The 14,859-nt window shown below is 41.2% G+C and overlaps 2 protein-coding genes across 2 annotated transcripts in view; both read right to left on the reverse strand.

The window, feature by feature from the left end:
- The window catches only part of LOC135343958 (fibroblast growth factor receptor homolog 1-like), a 44,322-nt gene that overhangs the window by 26,551 nt on the left and 2,912 nt on the right, over positions 1 to 14,859 (reverse strand). The window contains exon 5 of the mRNA XM_064541008.1: positions 14,420 to 14,832. Coding sequence (XP_064397078.1) covers positions 14,420 to 14,832 — 413 coding nt within the window. The remainder of the gene's footprint in view (positions 1 to 14,419; positions 14,833 to 14,859) is intronic.
- On the reverse strand, positions 10,901 to 14,571 carry LOC135343980 (tyrosine-protein kinase receptor UFO-like). The gene is made up of 10 exons (XM_064541040.1): positions 14,429 to 14,571; positions 13,686 to 13,835; positions 13,585 to 13,625; positions 13,380 to 13,532; positions 13,072 to 13,155; positions 12,812 to 13,026; positions 12,084 to 12,193; positions 11,429 to 11,588; positions 11,218 to 11,357; positions 10,901 to 11,168 (listed from the first exon to the last, which is right to left on the reverse strand). Exons 4-10 carry the CDS (start codon positions 13,507 to 13,509, stop codon positions 11,024 to 11,026), a joined length of 984 nt encoding a protein of 327 aa, XP_064397110.1. The 5' UTR covers positions 13,510 to 13,532; positions 13,585 to 13,625; positions 13,686 to 13,835; positions 14,429 to 14,571; the 3' UTR covers positions 10,901 to 11,023.

Below are 14,859 nucleotides of genomic sequence, written 5' to 3' on the forward strand. Positions count from 1 at the left end.
AATCGTAATTATTTGAATCCTTGACCTTTTGACAAGTGCCCACTGGTCTGTGTGACCACCCTCCAGGTCTCCTAAGAGTAGAGCCCCACACCCTCAGCCACATGGTACATGTACCTGAGAGGAGGGTTAGTAACGTTCAATGAACACAATAATCTAGCAATGTGACTGTCGCTCTAACACTTACTTGTCCGTTGAAATTCTTGAATGCAGAAACACACTGTTACATGTACGTGTAGCAGTCGTTGTAACAACAGCCAGCTTCTCTAGCGTAACTATAGTCAATAAAGGGACCACTGGTGGGTGGGCGAAGTAAACCATGAATGATGAAGAGTGTAAAGAGGTGTCAATCCGAGAGGTTCGTCTCTGGTCAGTCGTGCGTGAGACAAGAGAGGGGTGGATCTGTGTGAGGGGGTGGGGTTGATGTGTACTGTATGTCATTAACACATACATTCAGTAGCTCTAAAGGAGGTCTATCACATCACATGAGTAAAGTGGGGAGAAGTTGGGGGATAGTAGGGGAACAAGTGGAGATCTAGAGTGAGGGATATTGGGCAAACTGTACGTGAAACGGTGAATGTCAATGGTAACATGTATGTGGTGTAAGGAAGGGTTTAAATAATGTATTCAGTGAGTTGGCGCGGTAATTACAAGTACATCAACTACGGTGCACACTGTAAAATTGTTTGAAATGACAGGTTACTTAATTGCATTTTGGGTGCAATTTCAATTTAGGTAATCATTTCTATGTTGTCACCGACATACTGATAACGAACTGGAGCACTGAAGTGCTACGTCTCAAAACGAGGTATATGTACCCATAGCAAAAGTTTAGTAGGTGCATATTTTCGCTAAATGGCTCGAGAGCCCTCAGAAGAAATTTCCTCAGTCAATTCCACGCACCTCATGGGTACACAAACACATTATTATCTTGTTGTGTGATATGGCATCCAGGTGAGTGGACTTAATCGCAAACAGACAAACAAACCAACGGACTATTATACCCGTGGCCTTCCACGCGCCTCGGATAATACAGTACAACTATATGCATCAAATGGATGCGCACAACGAACCAAAAAACAAAGCCGACTGCACCTTGTCCTCCACGGAAATTATTCACTAGTGAAGTAGAACACTGATTCAGCCGTATTGCGGGAATGTATGTACTGTATAGCGGGAATTTTCGCGGGTGCAAAAGAACAAGAGCACGTGTATGGAAACAACAACTGAGTGCAATGTACAGTAGAGGCCAAATTAAAGTTCTGTTCCATTTGTTGATTCTATTGCAGCAAGCAAATCCAAACATCAACATTACACTAGAAGGGACTGCTTCAACAAACCACCACTTCACTTTGACCTTTATTTGATTTTTGGGTGTGTGGGTGGACTAAAATAACACAACAACTACATTGTGGTTGCAGTGGCTCTAGAGTATAGCCTGCAAAGGACTGTAGTACAGAGGTTTTCAGGTAGGTTGAGGGAATCTTTAGAGCATAAAGTTACTCATGCATAAGTTATGTACTGTGGAACAATAGATACAGTAGAGAAGGATTGGAAACACTGTACCTCAGAAGTACCATCCATGTTTCATAGCCTGCAAAGGACTGTAGTAGTACTGTGGAACAATAGATACAGTAGAGAGGGATTGGAAACAACGTACCTCGAAGTACCATTGCTTGTTCCCCCCCCCCCCCCCGTTTTAATCGAACCTTATTTCCAAGTGAGGGTCTAAACATGAATAATTCATGAGAATTGTTTTTGCTGTCTGTAAAAAGTCCAAGAGCAGTTCTGCTGCCAAATATTACATTAAGGTCACTCATTGGGTTTCTCCAGTCTGTTCTGTCATAGATTGAAAAGGAAGGGGATTGGAAACGAGAATGTTTGCATGAAACACTCCGCGTTATAGGGCGTGGCTAACACTACAAAGGGATTATTTTATAGTCAGCATGCTCATTACCTGTCTTGGCTGCCATACAATGTGCTGTACACAGAAATGGATCACTTTTAATGTTGAATATTCTAAAAAGTAAATAGAATATAGCTCTAAAAGGTCGACTAAGCAACGCAACCACTATCACTAAACAAATAAATGCTATAAAAGAAGGAATAGCCCTTACTATGAAGTCGTGAGAGGTCAAGGCCTGTGGTGTGTCTAAAAGTATACTAAAGCAGTTTGAAGGACTATACTGCAAACGTTTATGAACAGTAAAGCTTATCCATGGCATGAAGATACATAATAACCAAGTCAAGCAATGTCTTTTGCTGTTTAGGCTTTGCAGCAGGGAAAGAGAAAAGTTGACATGGAGTAATTCAAGCTATACTCAACAAAAACTAAAAACAGAGTAAAGACAGCGGACTTAGACAAATTAGAGCTTGTCAGTGGTGTAAACTTACTTCTCTAGAGTAACCTCCCAGCCTCTGAGTGATCGCTAGTGGATAGGAGAGCTAGAAACAGTTGAAATACAACCAGAGTATGGTCAAAACAAAAATAATCGCGAGCGTGATTTCGCGCGGAGAGTTTCAACCATTTACACAGGGAGGCCTGGTTGGTTCCAATCCCCTTCCTTTTCAATCTATGGTTCTGTGCAGCACACCACTGCTCCTTTTAATGTTACATTCATTGTCTGGAATTAATCTTAGCCACAAGGTGCTCATTAGCTCCCCACACTCTATCTGACATCTACAGTGGTTTTCCTTTGTACTAGTACCTTTGCAGGCTATACTGCAAAAGCACTGCAACCACAATGTAGTAAATATAGTATTTTGGTTGGCTTCTGTTATGATTGTTAGTACAGGCCAACAAAATTACTTGCTATGGCCTGCAAAATGCAAACTGTAACTGGTTTTCATTTGGCAATTTCAAAATTACCAAATTAGTGGACCTAATTGCTGTAGTAGCCTAAGATGTCAAATTAAAAATCGCCAAATTCTAATAGCTCACTCAGCCAAATAATTATAATAGCCGCTAAATGTTCCAGGTATCTCATATTTTGTCTAACTGAAGTGATGGTAGCTCTGATGGTAGCTCAGCTAACTTGTTGCTTGGTTCATTGTGGCAAAATGATATGAGCTAAAACTTGTATGTATAGCTATAGGGAGCGGAGGGCCTATATTTACTAGGCTCAAAATTGGATATTTCGAAGCAGCTTGTTGACCTCAAGCATTATAATTATAGAAGGAGTGCTGTGAAAGTAGTGCTGTGAAAGTAGAGTAGTAACCCCTTGAGTTGTGTGAAAAGTCTGCAATAGCCAGTATTTTACCCATCATTGATTTTTTTGTGATGTGTGGGTGTACTAAAATAACACAGACAGGTAATCACTACATTGTGGTTACAGTGCTCTTGGAGTATAGCCTGCAAAGGTACATTTGTACTGGAGTTTGCAGAATCTTTGCAACACATGAATAAAAGTGTTGAGCACTGTGGTTCCTGAAATGCTCAAACAGACCCCAGTGTGTACACAAAATCCATATAAGGAACGGGTAACGCTCTACGCTTTTACTGGTGTGTTGCGACTCTGCAAACTCCAGTATGGAAAACCACTGTACCACATGGCAACAAGCTGGATCTTGCCTAGATTCACACTGGGCAGACAATGAATCAACACCTCTATCTGACATCTAACCACATGGCAACAAGCTGGATCTTGCCTGGATTCACACTGGGCAGACAATGAATCGACACCTCTATCTGACATCTACCACATGGCAACAAGCTAGATCTTGCCTGGATTCACACTGGGCAGATAATGAATCAACACCTCTACCTGACATCTACCACATGGCAACCAACTGGAACAAGCTGAATCTTGCCCTGATTGACACCTGATTTGTCACCCACCTAACCATGCACACCTGCACACCTGACTGAGTGGGACTGTCCACAACCCCCCCCCCCCCCCCTCTGCGGTTTTCCATACCTTTGCAGGCTATACTTGCCCAATTGTGCTCAAAATTTTTTATTCTAGTCTCCAAGTCTCATGCATTGTACCTATTCAATAAAAAAACTAAACTGCAACAACATCACAGACACTTCTATATAATCTTCTAAGAACTATATTGGTGAAGAAATCTGAGTCAACTGATCTAGTAGTATACTACACCTTCCATACATATATACTCAGCCCTATAGCCAGTCTAGCCACCAACATAGACCTGCTCAGAAGTGTGAAGGTCAACTATTAGCTTCTACCAAACTTTGGTAAAAATTTCCAATAGGCTAATATTTTTTGCCTATTAGGCTGGCTAAGTACGGTGGCCCTGAGCGTTACTATTAGTTCACCTACCTTAGCTACTTGATAGTTCACCTACCTTAGCTACTTGATAGTTCGCCTACCTTAGCTACTTGATAGTTCAACTACCTTAAGTTTGTAGTTCAACAACCTTAGCTACTTGATAGTTCGCCTACCTTAGCTACTTGATAGTTCACCAACCTTAGCTACTTGATAGTTCACCTACCTTAGCTACTTCGAAGTTGACCTTTGAACTGTATGTTAATGCTGCTGGAGAGCCACGTGACTCAGAGCTCCATGTATATATACAGGTACTGAGGATTATCTGCAGCCGGTTAGTGCTACCTATAGGGTAACAGCAATGCAAGATGAGAGTACCGCACTTGATTCATTTGGAAGTTACATGTTATTCACAATACTAGCTCAGTAGTCTAATAGCTTGGGGCAATAGAGCTAGGATTAAGAGACCTTTTTCTTCTCTTCCCCCTCCCCTCTGAGAAAAGGTCTGGCCCCAGACTAATACAACACATGCAGTTCAAGTTGTTCATGTTTATATCTCCTAATCCCATCGCAGCACAAGAATTCTGTACTATACAATGGTTCTGGTGTGGTACTCTAGTCTTGCATTGCTGTTAGATAATCCTCAGTACCTGTATACGTGCATATGTAGCTCTCATTATTGATCTCTAGTCGCTATGTACAGTACGGCTACAGCAGCATTAAATAGAATTAACATGCAGTTCAAAGGTCAACTGCAAAGTAGCTAAGGTAGGTGAACTATCAAGTAGCTAAGGTAGGCGAACTATCAAGTAGAACTACCCAGTAGCTAAGGTAGGTGAACTACCAAACCTCTTATAACCCAGTAGCTAAGGTAGGCGAACTATCAAGTAGAACTACCCAGTAGCTAAGGTAGGCGAACTATCAAGTAGCTAAGGTGAACTAATAGTAACGCTCAGGGCCACCGTAGCTAAGGCCTAGCTATGCTCCAACAGCATTGCAACCACCATGTAGTGATTATCTGTTTTAGTCCACCCACACATCACAAAAATCAATTCAAAGTGAAGTAAAAATACTGACCTTACAGACTACTGCAGATTTTTCCACACAACTCAAGGGGATGTACATTTACTCTTACTTTCACAGCATTTATGTATATACTCATTTATGCTTGATGCTCTTGATGCTCAAGTCAACAAGCCAATTGTGAGCCTATATACTGTGTATGGATAGTAAATACAGGCCCTATACATAAAGTTTTAGCTCATAATTATCATTTTGCCACAATGAACCCAAGCTACCATCGCAATCACTCAGTCAGACAAAATGTGAGAAATTTAGCAGATAAGCAGATATTATAATTACTTGGCGAATGAGCTATTTGAACTTGGCAGTTTTTAATTTGACGTCTTAGGCTACTACGGCAATTAGGTCCACTGACTGGCAGTTTTAAAATCGCCAAATTAATACACCCACCAAATCAGTTATAAGAGGTTTGCATTTTGCAGGCCATAATTATAGCAGGAGCCCATACAGAAAAGGAGCGGCTAACTTCAACGTATACTCGGGAATCACGTTTCGTAATTGCCGGTGAAACCGCACTTCCTTGTATGGAAGCGACTAAGTGCTTGCAAACCGCAGCCCTGTGTTGCGTATAACACGTGTAGGGAGTCAACCACTTAAGTGACTCTGCATATATGGAAATGCGGTCATAACCACTTACGAAACGTGATCCCGTAGTCAGCCACTCCTTCAATTCTCTTTATGGGCTCCTGATTATAGCAATTCCAAAATTATTTTGTTGGCTTGTTACTGACATCATAACAGAAGCCAACTATATTTACTACATTGTGGTTGCAGTGCTCTTGCAGTATAACTGCAAAGTACAGTGCTTTTCAAGTAGGTTGAATGTATAACTTGAAGATTGCTCTGGAATCGCCCCCTGTACTAACAGACTGAGATAGTGACTTAGAGGGAATTGTGGGCATGATTATGGAACAAGAGTAGGAGAATAACATCACTATTTGTTGTTATGAATTACGACAAAGCTCTTTGTATATGGTTGGGCTATATCCTAAATGAAGCCCTGACAAGTACGTACATGTAGTAATCGTAGCATTATACCAATCGGCCTGATACGCACAAAAAGCATGTACATGTACGTACACAATGGTGTCCAATGGACGGGCTAGTGCACATACATAGAATAATTTTACAGGCATTTGTGAGGGTTACATACACAAAAGTAAAGAACCTGAGGCAAAAAAGAAGCCCAGAGTACAGGGCATAGAAAATACGACTGATACATCTTGATTCCATCATACTTACCTCAGCAGGCACAAACATTGTGTTAAGCAATCCAAGCAGATAGGGAGTTTTTTGGCCTGATGAAGAGCTGAAACTCCCCATTTTACTCCCCATCTGCTTGGATTGCTTAGGGCATGATGAAGCAATATTGAAAAAGCTGAAACCTCCCCCTCCCCGATTGGATATACAAGCTATAATTTTGACTTAACCCTAATACACACAATAATTGAGCACAAGGAATATGTTATAACTTGTTTATATCCCGAGGGTATAGCAACATAACACTGTCTTTATAAACTGCACAAAAAAGACAGAGACAACTCTAGACACAGCTCCATCTCTTCTCTCTTCTAGACGCCAGTATCTGCAGCGTGAAGATTGGCAAAACTGACGAATGGCTTGACAAAAAGGAGTTCCAACGCTGAAATCTACAAACAGCCCCACCCCACTTACTGCTGCAAAGAAACAAGCCCCACCCCACTATACTACCCAGTGTAACTGCTGCTCGAACAGCCTCCACGGTAGTCTACCCTCGGCCTCATAACCAAGCCAAGAAAGCTCGCTTCTACACTGCTGCAATGCTGCAAAACAGCTCAAGCCACCAGCAAAAAGAGCCGCTACTAGAATCTACATGCATCACGAGGTCGATCTAGGATCAAGGAACACAGAATCTTCCACAAAATGAGCATTGGACCATTTTAAAACCTGTACGGTTACAAAGAAGAAACTCCAGCAGTGGTGAACATTCCTGCATGGCTGGACTTACTTTGATACTTGTTATTTCTCATGCGTATTAAATTTTAATCTGTCAAATGCCAGAGGGCGTTTTGCATTATGACTTTGCGGTTAGTGCATTATGGTGCATATTGCACTTGGCAACATCGTAGCAACGGGATATAAATACAGTTATATTAACGGCACAGTTACCTTAACTTGTACACTAGTCTAGCTGTTAGAGCTAGTTTACAACACTTACCATGAGGTCATTCTCCTGTTCTTTGATATCATCCTCAGCTGCTTCATTCTCGTAGCACTGTTCCCAATCATCGACCTGTACAGTAAGCACACAATTATTATGACATACAGAGCAGGCTAGTGGCGGTCAACTGAACGTCCACAGTATGAGCATACAAAACTGCACATTCTGGAATAGCCATATGTACATGTAGGTATCAACAAGTTATGCATATCACATGTAATACTAAAATAGCAGACAAGAGATACACAAAATGCATGTTATTATTATACCCTTAACCTTAGCAGTGTACACAGTATTATTATACCCTTAACCTTAGCAGTGTACACAGTGGGACCATAGGCTCTGTACACACACATTTTCAGGCGAGGTGAAGGTGTATAATGCAGTAAAAACAGTTAAGAACAAGTGTTGCAAGCGTGCTCTTGCTAATGCCTCTCGTCATGTTTGTGCTTTTGCTCAAAAGTATTAGAGTGTTATAGAAGTATACAACACATAAAAAGTCTAACGAAACACGGGGGGGGGGCACAGCGTATACAACATACAAAAAGTACGTTATTATAATAGTCTAATGGAACACAGGGGGGGGGGTACAGCGTATGCAACAGCTTGTTTAACCATAGATACAGGAAGAGAGGGATTGGCAACGGATCACGTGCGCCCATAAGCCACATATAAAATTACATGAAATCAATACAGAGCTTGACAAGCCATCCGTGTTTCCCTCCCCAACGCGGTAGAACAACCTTTACGAACCTTTCCAAGCCCTTCTATTCGATGCCCCTTGCTTGTAGGCATCATTATTTTAGAGATGACAAAAACATAATTTCGATTGTTGTGAAGTAGCTAGAGGTACATGCGACACTATGTACCTCCTGCTACTATAATATAGCTAGAGCTGCCTAACTAAGTAGTGTACTGTGTAGCATATGGCCTAAAGCACTGCATTGAACTGAAAGTCAAGCAGCAAAATTCTTATACTGACAGTAAAACAATCGTTTGTCTCTTATTTTGTGTCTGGCCATTTTTCCCAACGTTGAAAGTAAACGGCTTCAATTAAACCGCAGGGAAACACGGATGGCTATTCGAGGCGCTTTTGTTACCAATCCCTCTCTTCCTGTATCTATGGTTTAACAAAAAGTACGTTAGTGTCTAATTGAGCATAGGGGGGAGGGCACAGCGTATACAACAGCTCGTAACATTGGCCTGTGACCCTATTATAAATGATGATACCAAAAGTGAGTGGGAGATATACATGCTGTGCAGGTGCACCTGAAAACGGGTTTTCTATAGAGAGGCTTTATTTGCTTATTTGCTTATTTGCCTGATTGAGAGGCATCTTTGTGTAGGAACATTTGCATTGGATGACTCGATCTAAAGTACACGTACATGTACATGCAAGCTTCGTACTCTGAAAACATCATAGTTGTCATCTCCACCTGAGGCTAAGAGCTGACCGTCAGGTGACCATCTGAGCCTGCACACCTCCTGTGTGTGACCTTGGTAGCGTTCGATTGGAAGAGAGGCCTCTCGATGGTCCTAGGCAACAGATCAGAGGAATACCATGTGACTGCATGCAGACATAATTGCTGTGGCCGAGAATAATTATGCTCTCGGTGCGCATGCGCAAGCGAGGTATACGGTAGTCCGTTTGTGTGTGTGTGTGTGTTAATGCTGAAAGTGAAAGTTATAGTCTAATGGAGCAGGGGGCATATACAACAGCTGCTATTTAGATCAGAATACACATCACCACGACGACTCACATCTCTTGACTGTAACTGTTTAAATACTGCCAGTTCAGTTCCTCACATCAAAATAGCGTCATTCTCAATGAATCCAAACTGTACATCACCTGCAGAACGAATAGGCAAATGGACCAAGTGAAATGTATGTGAGAAACAAAAACCTAAGGTAAATCGGCATGTTAATTATCCTAGCTTGCACTGTTCTGGACATTTACTGGACAGGTGTGCTTGAGCTGCAGAAAAGGCTGTGACAAAAAGCCATACACTTACAGAACGAAGATTGATCATGTCAATCATCCATCATTGGTATAGCCCAGAAGGTCTAGACCTTTTCGTCCCTAATGTTTATTGTGCCGGGACTCATCAGTGGACTGCACACGCACTCAGTACCCGCGCACTCTAGGGTATACGGTAAGTGTATAATTTTCTATGTGTGTATTGTGTTGCAGTAAATAAAAAATGCACTTGCGCACACACAATACACACCAAGAAATACATACGCCCGCGCACTCTAGGGTACACGGTACGTGTAAGTGTATATTTTTCTATGTGTGTATTGTGTTTGCAGTAAATAAAAAATGCACTTGCGCACACACAATACACACCAAGAAATACATACGCCCGCGCATTTAGGGTACGCGGTACGTGTAAGTGTATAATTTTCTATGTGTGTATTGTGTTTGCAGTAAATAAAAAATGCACTTGCGCACACACAATACACACCAAGAAATACATACGCCCGCGCACTCTAGGGCACACGGTAAGTGTATATTTTTCTATGTGTGTATTGTGTGTGCAGTAAATAAAAAATGCACTTGCGCACACACAATACACACCAAGAAATACATACGCCCGCGCACTCTAGGGTACACGGTACGTGTAAGTGTATAATTTTCTATGTGTGTATTGTGTGTGCAGTAAATAAAAAATGCACTTGCGCACACACAATACACACCAAGAAATACATACGCCCGCGCACTCTAGGGTACACGGTACGTGTAAGTGTATATTTTTCTATGTGTGTATTGTGTGTGCAGTAAATAAAAAATGCACTTGCGCACACACAATACACACCAAGAAATACATACGCCCGCGCATTTAGGGTACACGGTAGATGTTTTTAATATATCTGATGATAGATCTTGATTAGTGCTCTCGATCTAGTGGTGGTCTTGGATTTCCAGTGCCTTGCTGGTTCTCTAGATATGAAGGCCGAAAGTAGCTGGGCGTGGTCTGGCGAGTGGGTAAAGGGTCCTGTAATCCTAGGCCTTTACCCACTCGCCAGACCACGCCCAGCTACTTTCGGCCTTCATATCTAGAGAACCAAGCAAGGCACTGGAAATCCAAGACCACCACTAGAGAGCACTAATCAAGATCTATCATCAGATATATTAAAAACATCTGCCGTAATCGGATCGCTGGCTATACCTTATTAATTAATATCTCGAGCACAAAACACAGCACACAACAGCACACAACAGAACTGACACCATTCAATATTATGACACTCGGTGTTATCTTGCTGACTTGAACTGATTCACGTATAAAGGTTGGTAAACATATATGTAACCACCTGTTATAATTATAATATAAGTGTTTGCATCAATCTCGGTTTGCTCATTCATACTTGACAAACTTTGCTGCAAAAATTGCATCAAAAAAAGATGATCATGAAAGCATCATTGAGAAATGTAATAATATTATTGGTAGAGAGTGTATACACAAAATTCTTTAGAAAGAAATTCACAACATGCACATTGTGTATGATTCAGTTAATTGTTACTCGGTGTATCAGTGTTTTCAATAATGTAAGCGTGATTCTCCTCCCAGTACTCTTGCAGCTGTTCCACCAGCTGACTGAATGGTGGTCTCTCCTCAGATAGCAAACTCCAACATCGAGTCATCAAAAGTTCGTATCTAATTATAAACAAAACAATTATTATTATGATGATGTCAATTGGCTTACAGCATTTTGGGACATAGTGAGGGTTTATCCAATCTCTTGTTGTCAGTGGAGATGTGTTTGAGAATGTCCTGGTTCTGTATCCCGGGATACGGGCATCGTCCCAAAGAGAACACCTCCCAACAAGTCACACCAAATGACCACTAAGAATAGAAATAATTATAGCAACCACAGTGCATGTATAGCTGACAAGTTCACTGTAATTACTCCTCACCACATCAGTTTTCTCGTTGCTAATGGCATCATGGAGTGTTTCTGGAGCCATCCACTTGACTGGGATCTTGGCTCCTTTATTGGCTCTGTAGTAGTCACTACTGTAGATGTCCCTGGCTAGGCCAAAGTCACCAACCTTCACCACAAGCTTTGTTTCCACCCTAAAGGTAAAAGCAATAATATTTAATCAACATCTGAGATAACTGTCGTATCAGTATGATTCCCAAGAAAAGACACAAAGTCATTAATTCTGACGGAAGAGGAATGTTTTTGAAATACTGTAGAAACTGGATTATTAGCGCATGCGTTTTTGGGGTCAATAGCAGAGCTCTATACGCTTATATTCGAGAATGCGCCTATAATGCAGTCATCTTATTCAGCATTTTCGCGCGCAATGAGCACCCCCTTTTGACTAAATCCTAGGATCTCCCCTGGATATATCACCAGCTATCATTCACTGCATGTACAAGCTACTCATAGATAAACAAAATTAGCTCAAAAATTTCACTAATAACCTTCGCATAATTGGAAAAGCGCTTCAATTCGAGTATAAAAAGCCTGCAGTTAAGCATGCGCTTAAAATAAAGATACGCTTATAGTCAAGTATAAGCGCTAATAATCCAGTTTCTACGGTAACTTAGCAAAATTAACCTTACATGCAATTCCTTGCTGCTAGATCTCTATGCACAAACTTCTTCTCAGCAAGATACTCCATACCATTGGCTATGTCCATACACATGCGTACCAGGGTAGAATCATTCATGTCCTGTAAAGAGGGAGGGATGCAAACGTCTTGGTGTGAAACAAACACAAATTATATGGAATGGACAAAACCTGCTTAGGAAATAATTATAATTATGTGCAAAAGTTTGAGTTTAATCGCTTAACAAAAATTACACAGTTGACTCTCGATCGCTAGTCCGGCTCTCTAAAGTACGGTCACCTCAATAATTATACCGATTATTTCGTTTGGCACAGATTGCTAGCTTGATCTTTACTGCACAAAACTCGCCCTGAAATACAACCACTCATTATTCCATATACTGGTCAGTTCTGGCTACCCCAAATTATTTTATTATGTCCGGACGTGACGTTTTGGTTGTAGTTTGGCAGATAAATTGCTTAACTAGAGAGCAGCATGTTCGAGACAAAACCGTCATTAGATTCGAGGTAGGGTCACTTTTTAGCCGCGGCTACTTTCTGAAATGCAGTCACCTTGCTATTCTGGTCAAACTGCATGCACTGTTCCAAAAAGTAATGAGAGTCTATTCATAATTATGACAATTATGAGCCAGTTTCGAAGAAAAATTAATTAAGCAACAACTGTTAATTTGAACTAATTCAACATTGTTGCCACGTACAGTTGTCTATTCAACCCTTTTACCTCAGGTAGAGTATCTACATTGGTAACGTGAGTTCTCTTCTTCTTCAGAAAGTCCTTCAAACTTCCGTTGGCCATAAATGGGAGGAGGATGTAGGGTACTCCATCAAGAGTATCAAAACACACTCCAGCTAATCCAAGAATGTTGGGGTGACTGAAATCTTTCATTAGCAAGCTCTCGGCAAAGAATGACTCCAATTCATCTTTCGAACTCAAGTCTGTATGAAACATTTAATTATAGAGAGATAGAAAAAGCAACTCACTTTTGATTGTCTTGATGGCTATGTCTTCAAATTTTGAAGAGTCTAATCTCCTTATTTCCCCTCGAAAAACCTTGCCAAAGGCACCTGCAATATGCTTAACGTACACAATCTGTTCTCATGCATAATTATATATTCAGCTTGTTGCACCTGCATGACCTCAATTTTGGCTCCTTATTTGCTAACCCAACCCAATCACACCCAATACCCTTGCAAAACCTCTCCCTTTTTCAAATAATGGCCGAAATGTGCAGGGGGTTGTTGATGTTTTCGCATGCACACACACTCCCTATACTCACACAGTCACTCACCTTGTCCAATCTCCTCTCCGACTGTTAGGGCAGTGTATGGCACAAGAATGGAAGAGAAGATCTTCTCATAAGATGATTTGTCAGCATCATTCAGTCGGATATCCTCAGTACCAGTGAAAAACAAATCCATTTCAGCATCGTGACGAGGACTACCTGTAATATTTATATGCATTTGGTGCCACAAAACTTTACAAAATTTACGCACGAGGTTCTTTGCTGTATATCCTTTGGACACCGGTACGCTCCCTAGATAAAAATGACATTGCTGCATTATTATACATGTAGAGAGCTGAGTTTATTAGTTACCTGGAAGCTTTGAGAGTTTGAGATCTTCTCCGATAAATAACAACCAGAACAAAGAGAAACAGTCCAACCAAGAGAATTAGGAATACACCACCCCCACAATGGCTCCAGCTATCACACTCTCAGCCACTCTCTCGGAGATGGCAGTCTCGGCTGAAGGATGAGAGCACATGTAAAACTAAACAAATGGACACAATATTACGTAGTATTATAAATACTTCGTCCCCATGCTATAGGGGTTGGAGACTATGCTGGCATAATTTAGAGCATAATAGGCTCATTTTTGGTGAGAATTATGCTGGCATAATAGGCACCTCAATTACGAGAATAATAGGCAGGTTTTACAGGTCAGTACAAATCATATAGTATAAACATTAATTTTGTAGCCTGATGGAAGTACTGGTGGTTAATTATATCTCCTTGGCATTTGCGTTATAGATAGAGTCATGTGGCCATTATTTATAGTCTGATAATACTTGTGCGAGCTATAGGACATGGGGTCTATGTTGTGTTTTGGAGGACTAATGTGGGAATAATAGGCGATTTGAAGAATAATGGGCAGTTAACTTGAGCATAAAAAGAATAGCAAAGGTAATATCTCGAGTATAATCTACCAACCCCTACGGGCCCATGCATGCCAGTTAACTTCACTTTGAAAAGGACGCCTGTGAAGGAGGCTATCTATAGGAGCTATCGTTTCCTAAAATATCTAGCGAATACTACAATTTCAAGCTCACAAAACTCACGCAATTTAGTTGAATTGATACACAGAGAAGAGTTCACACGCACAAAGTCTGGCAAGTAGGAATTGACATCAGAACAATTAAACAGTGACATCATGATCGTTAATTCATTTACTAATGTGACCATTGAAAGACAAGATTGAATCGAAGCATATTCAACATCACAAGTCTCCAAGCAGAGTGGCAGTAGTGCGTCTCCTGTGTCAGGGTCACAAGGAGGAAAAGTGATGTAACAGCCGAGAGAGAGGACAATGTCTGTACAGTTCTGGTCAAAGTTGCCACTAGCAACCACCTCTCTTAGCAACTGTTGGTAAGCGGTTATGTTCCGGCTGCGTAGAGGAATGTAGTGGGCGTACTGGGAGATGGTTGTAGAGTCACAGATGCTCGTGGAAGGAGTGGGTACACACCTAATTAGAGGATGTTTATAACAATGT

Source organism: Halichondria panicea, chromosome 11, assembly GCF_963675165.1.
Source record: "Halichondria panicea chromosome 11, odHalPani1.1, whole genome shotgun sequence".
Taxonomy (NCBI): domain Eukaryota; kingdom Metazoa; phylum Porifera; class Demospongiae; order Suberitida; family Halichondriidae; genus Halichondria; species Halichondria panicea.

Coding starts and splice junctions, on each gene's coding strand:
- LOC135343980 (XM_064541040.1), bottom strand. CDS start 13,509: ATGGATTTGTTTTTCACTGGTACTGAGGATATCCGACTGAATGATGCT. Junction 13,156..13,379: donor CGGAGAGGAGATTGGACAAG/GTGAGTGACTGT, acceptor AGCATATTGCAG/GTGCCTTTGGCAAGGTTTTT. Junction 12,194..12,811: donor ATGTAGATACTCTACCTGAG/GTAAAAGGGTTG, acceptor CCCTCTTTACAG/GACATGAATGATTCTACCCT.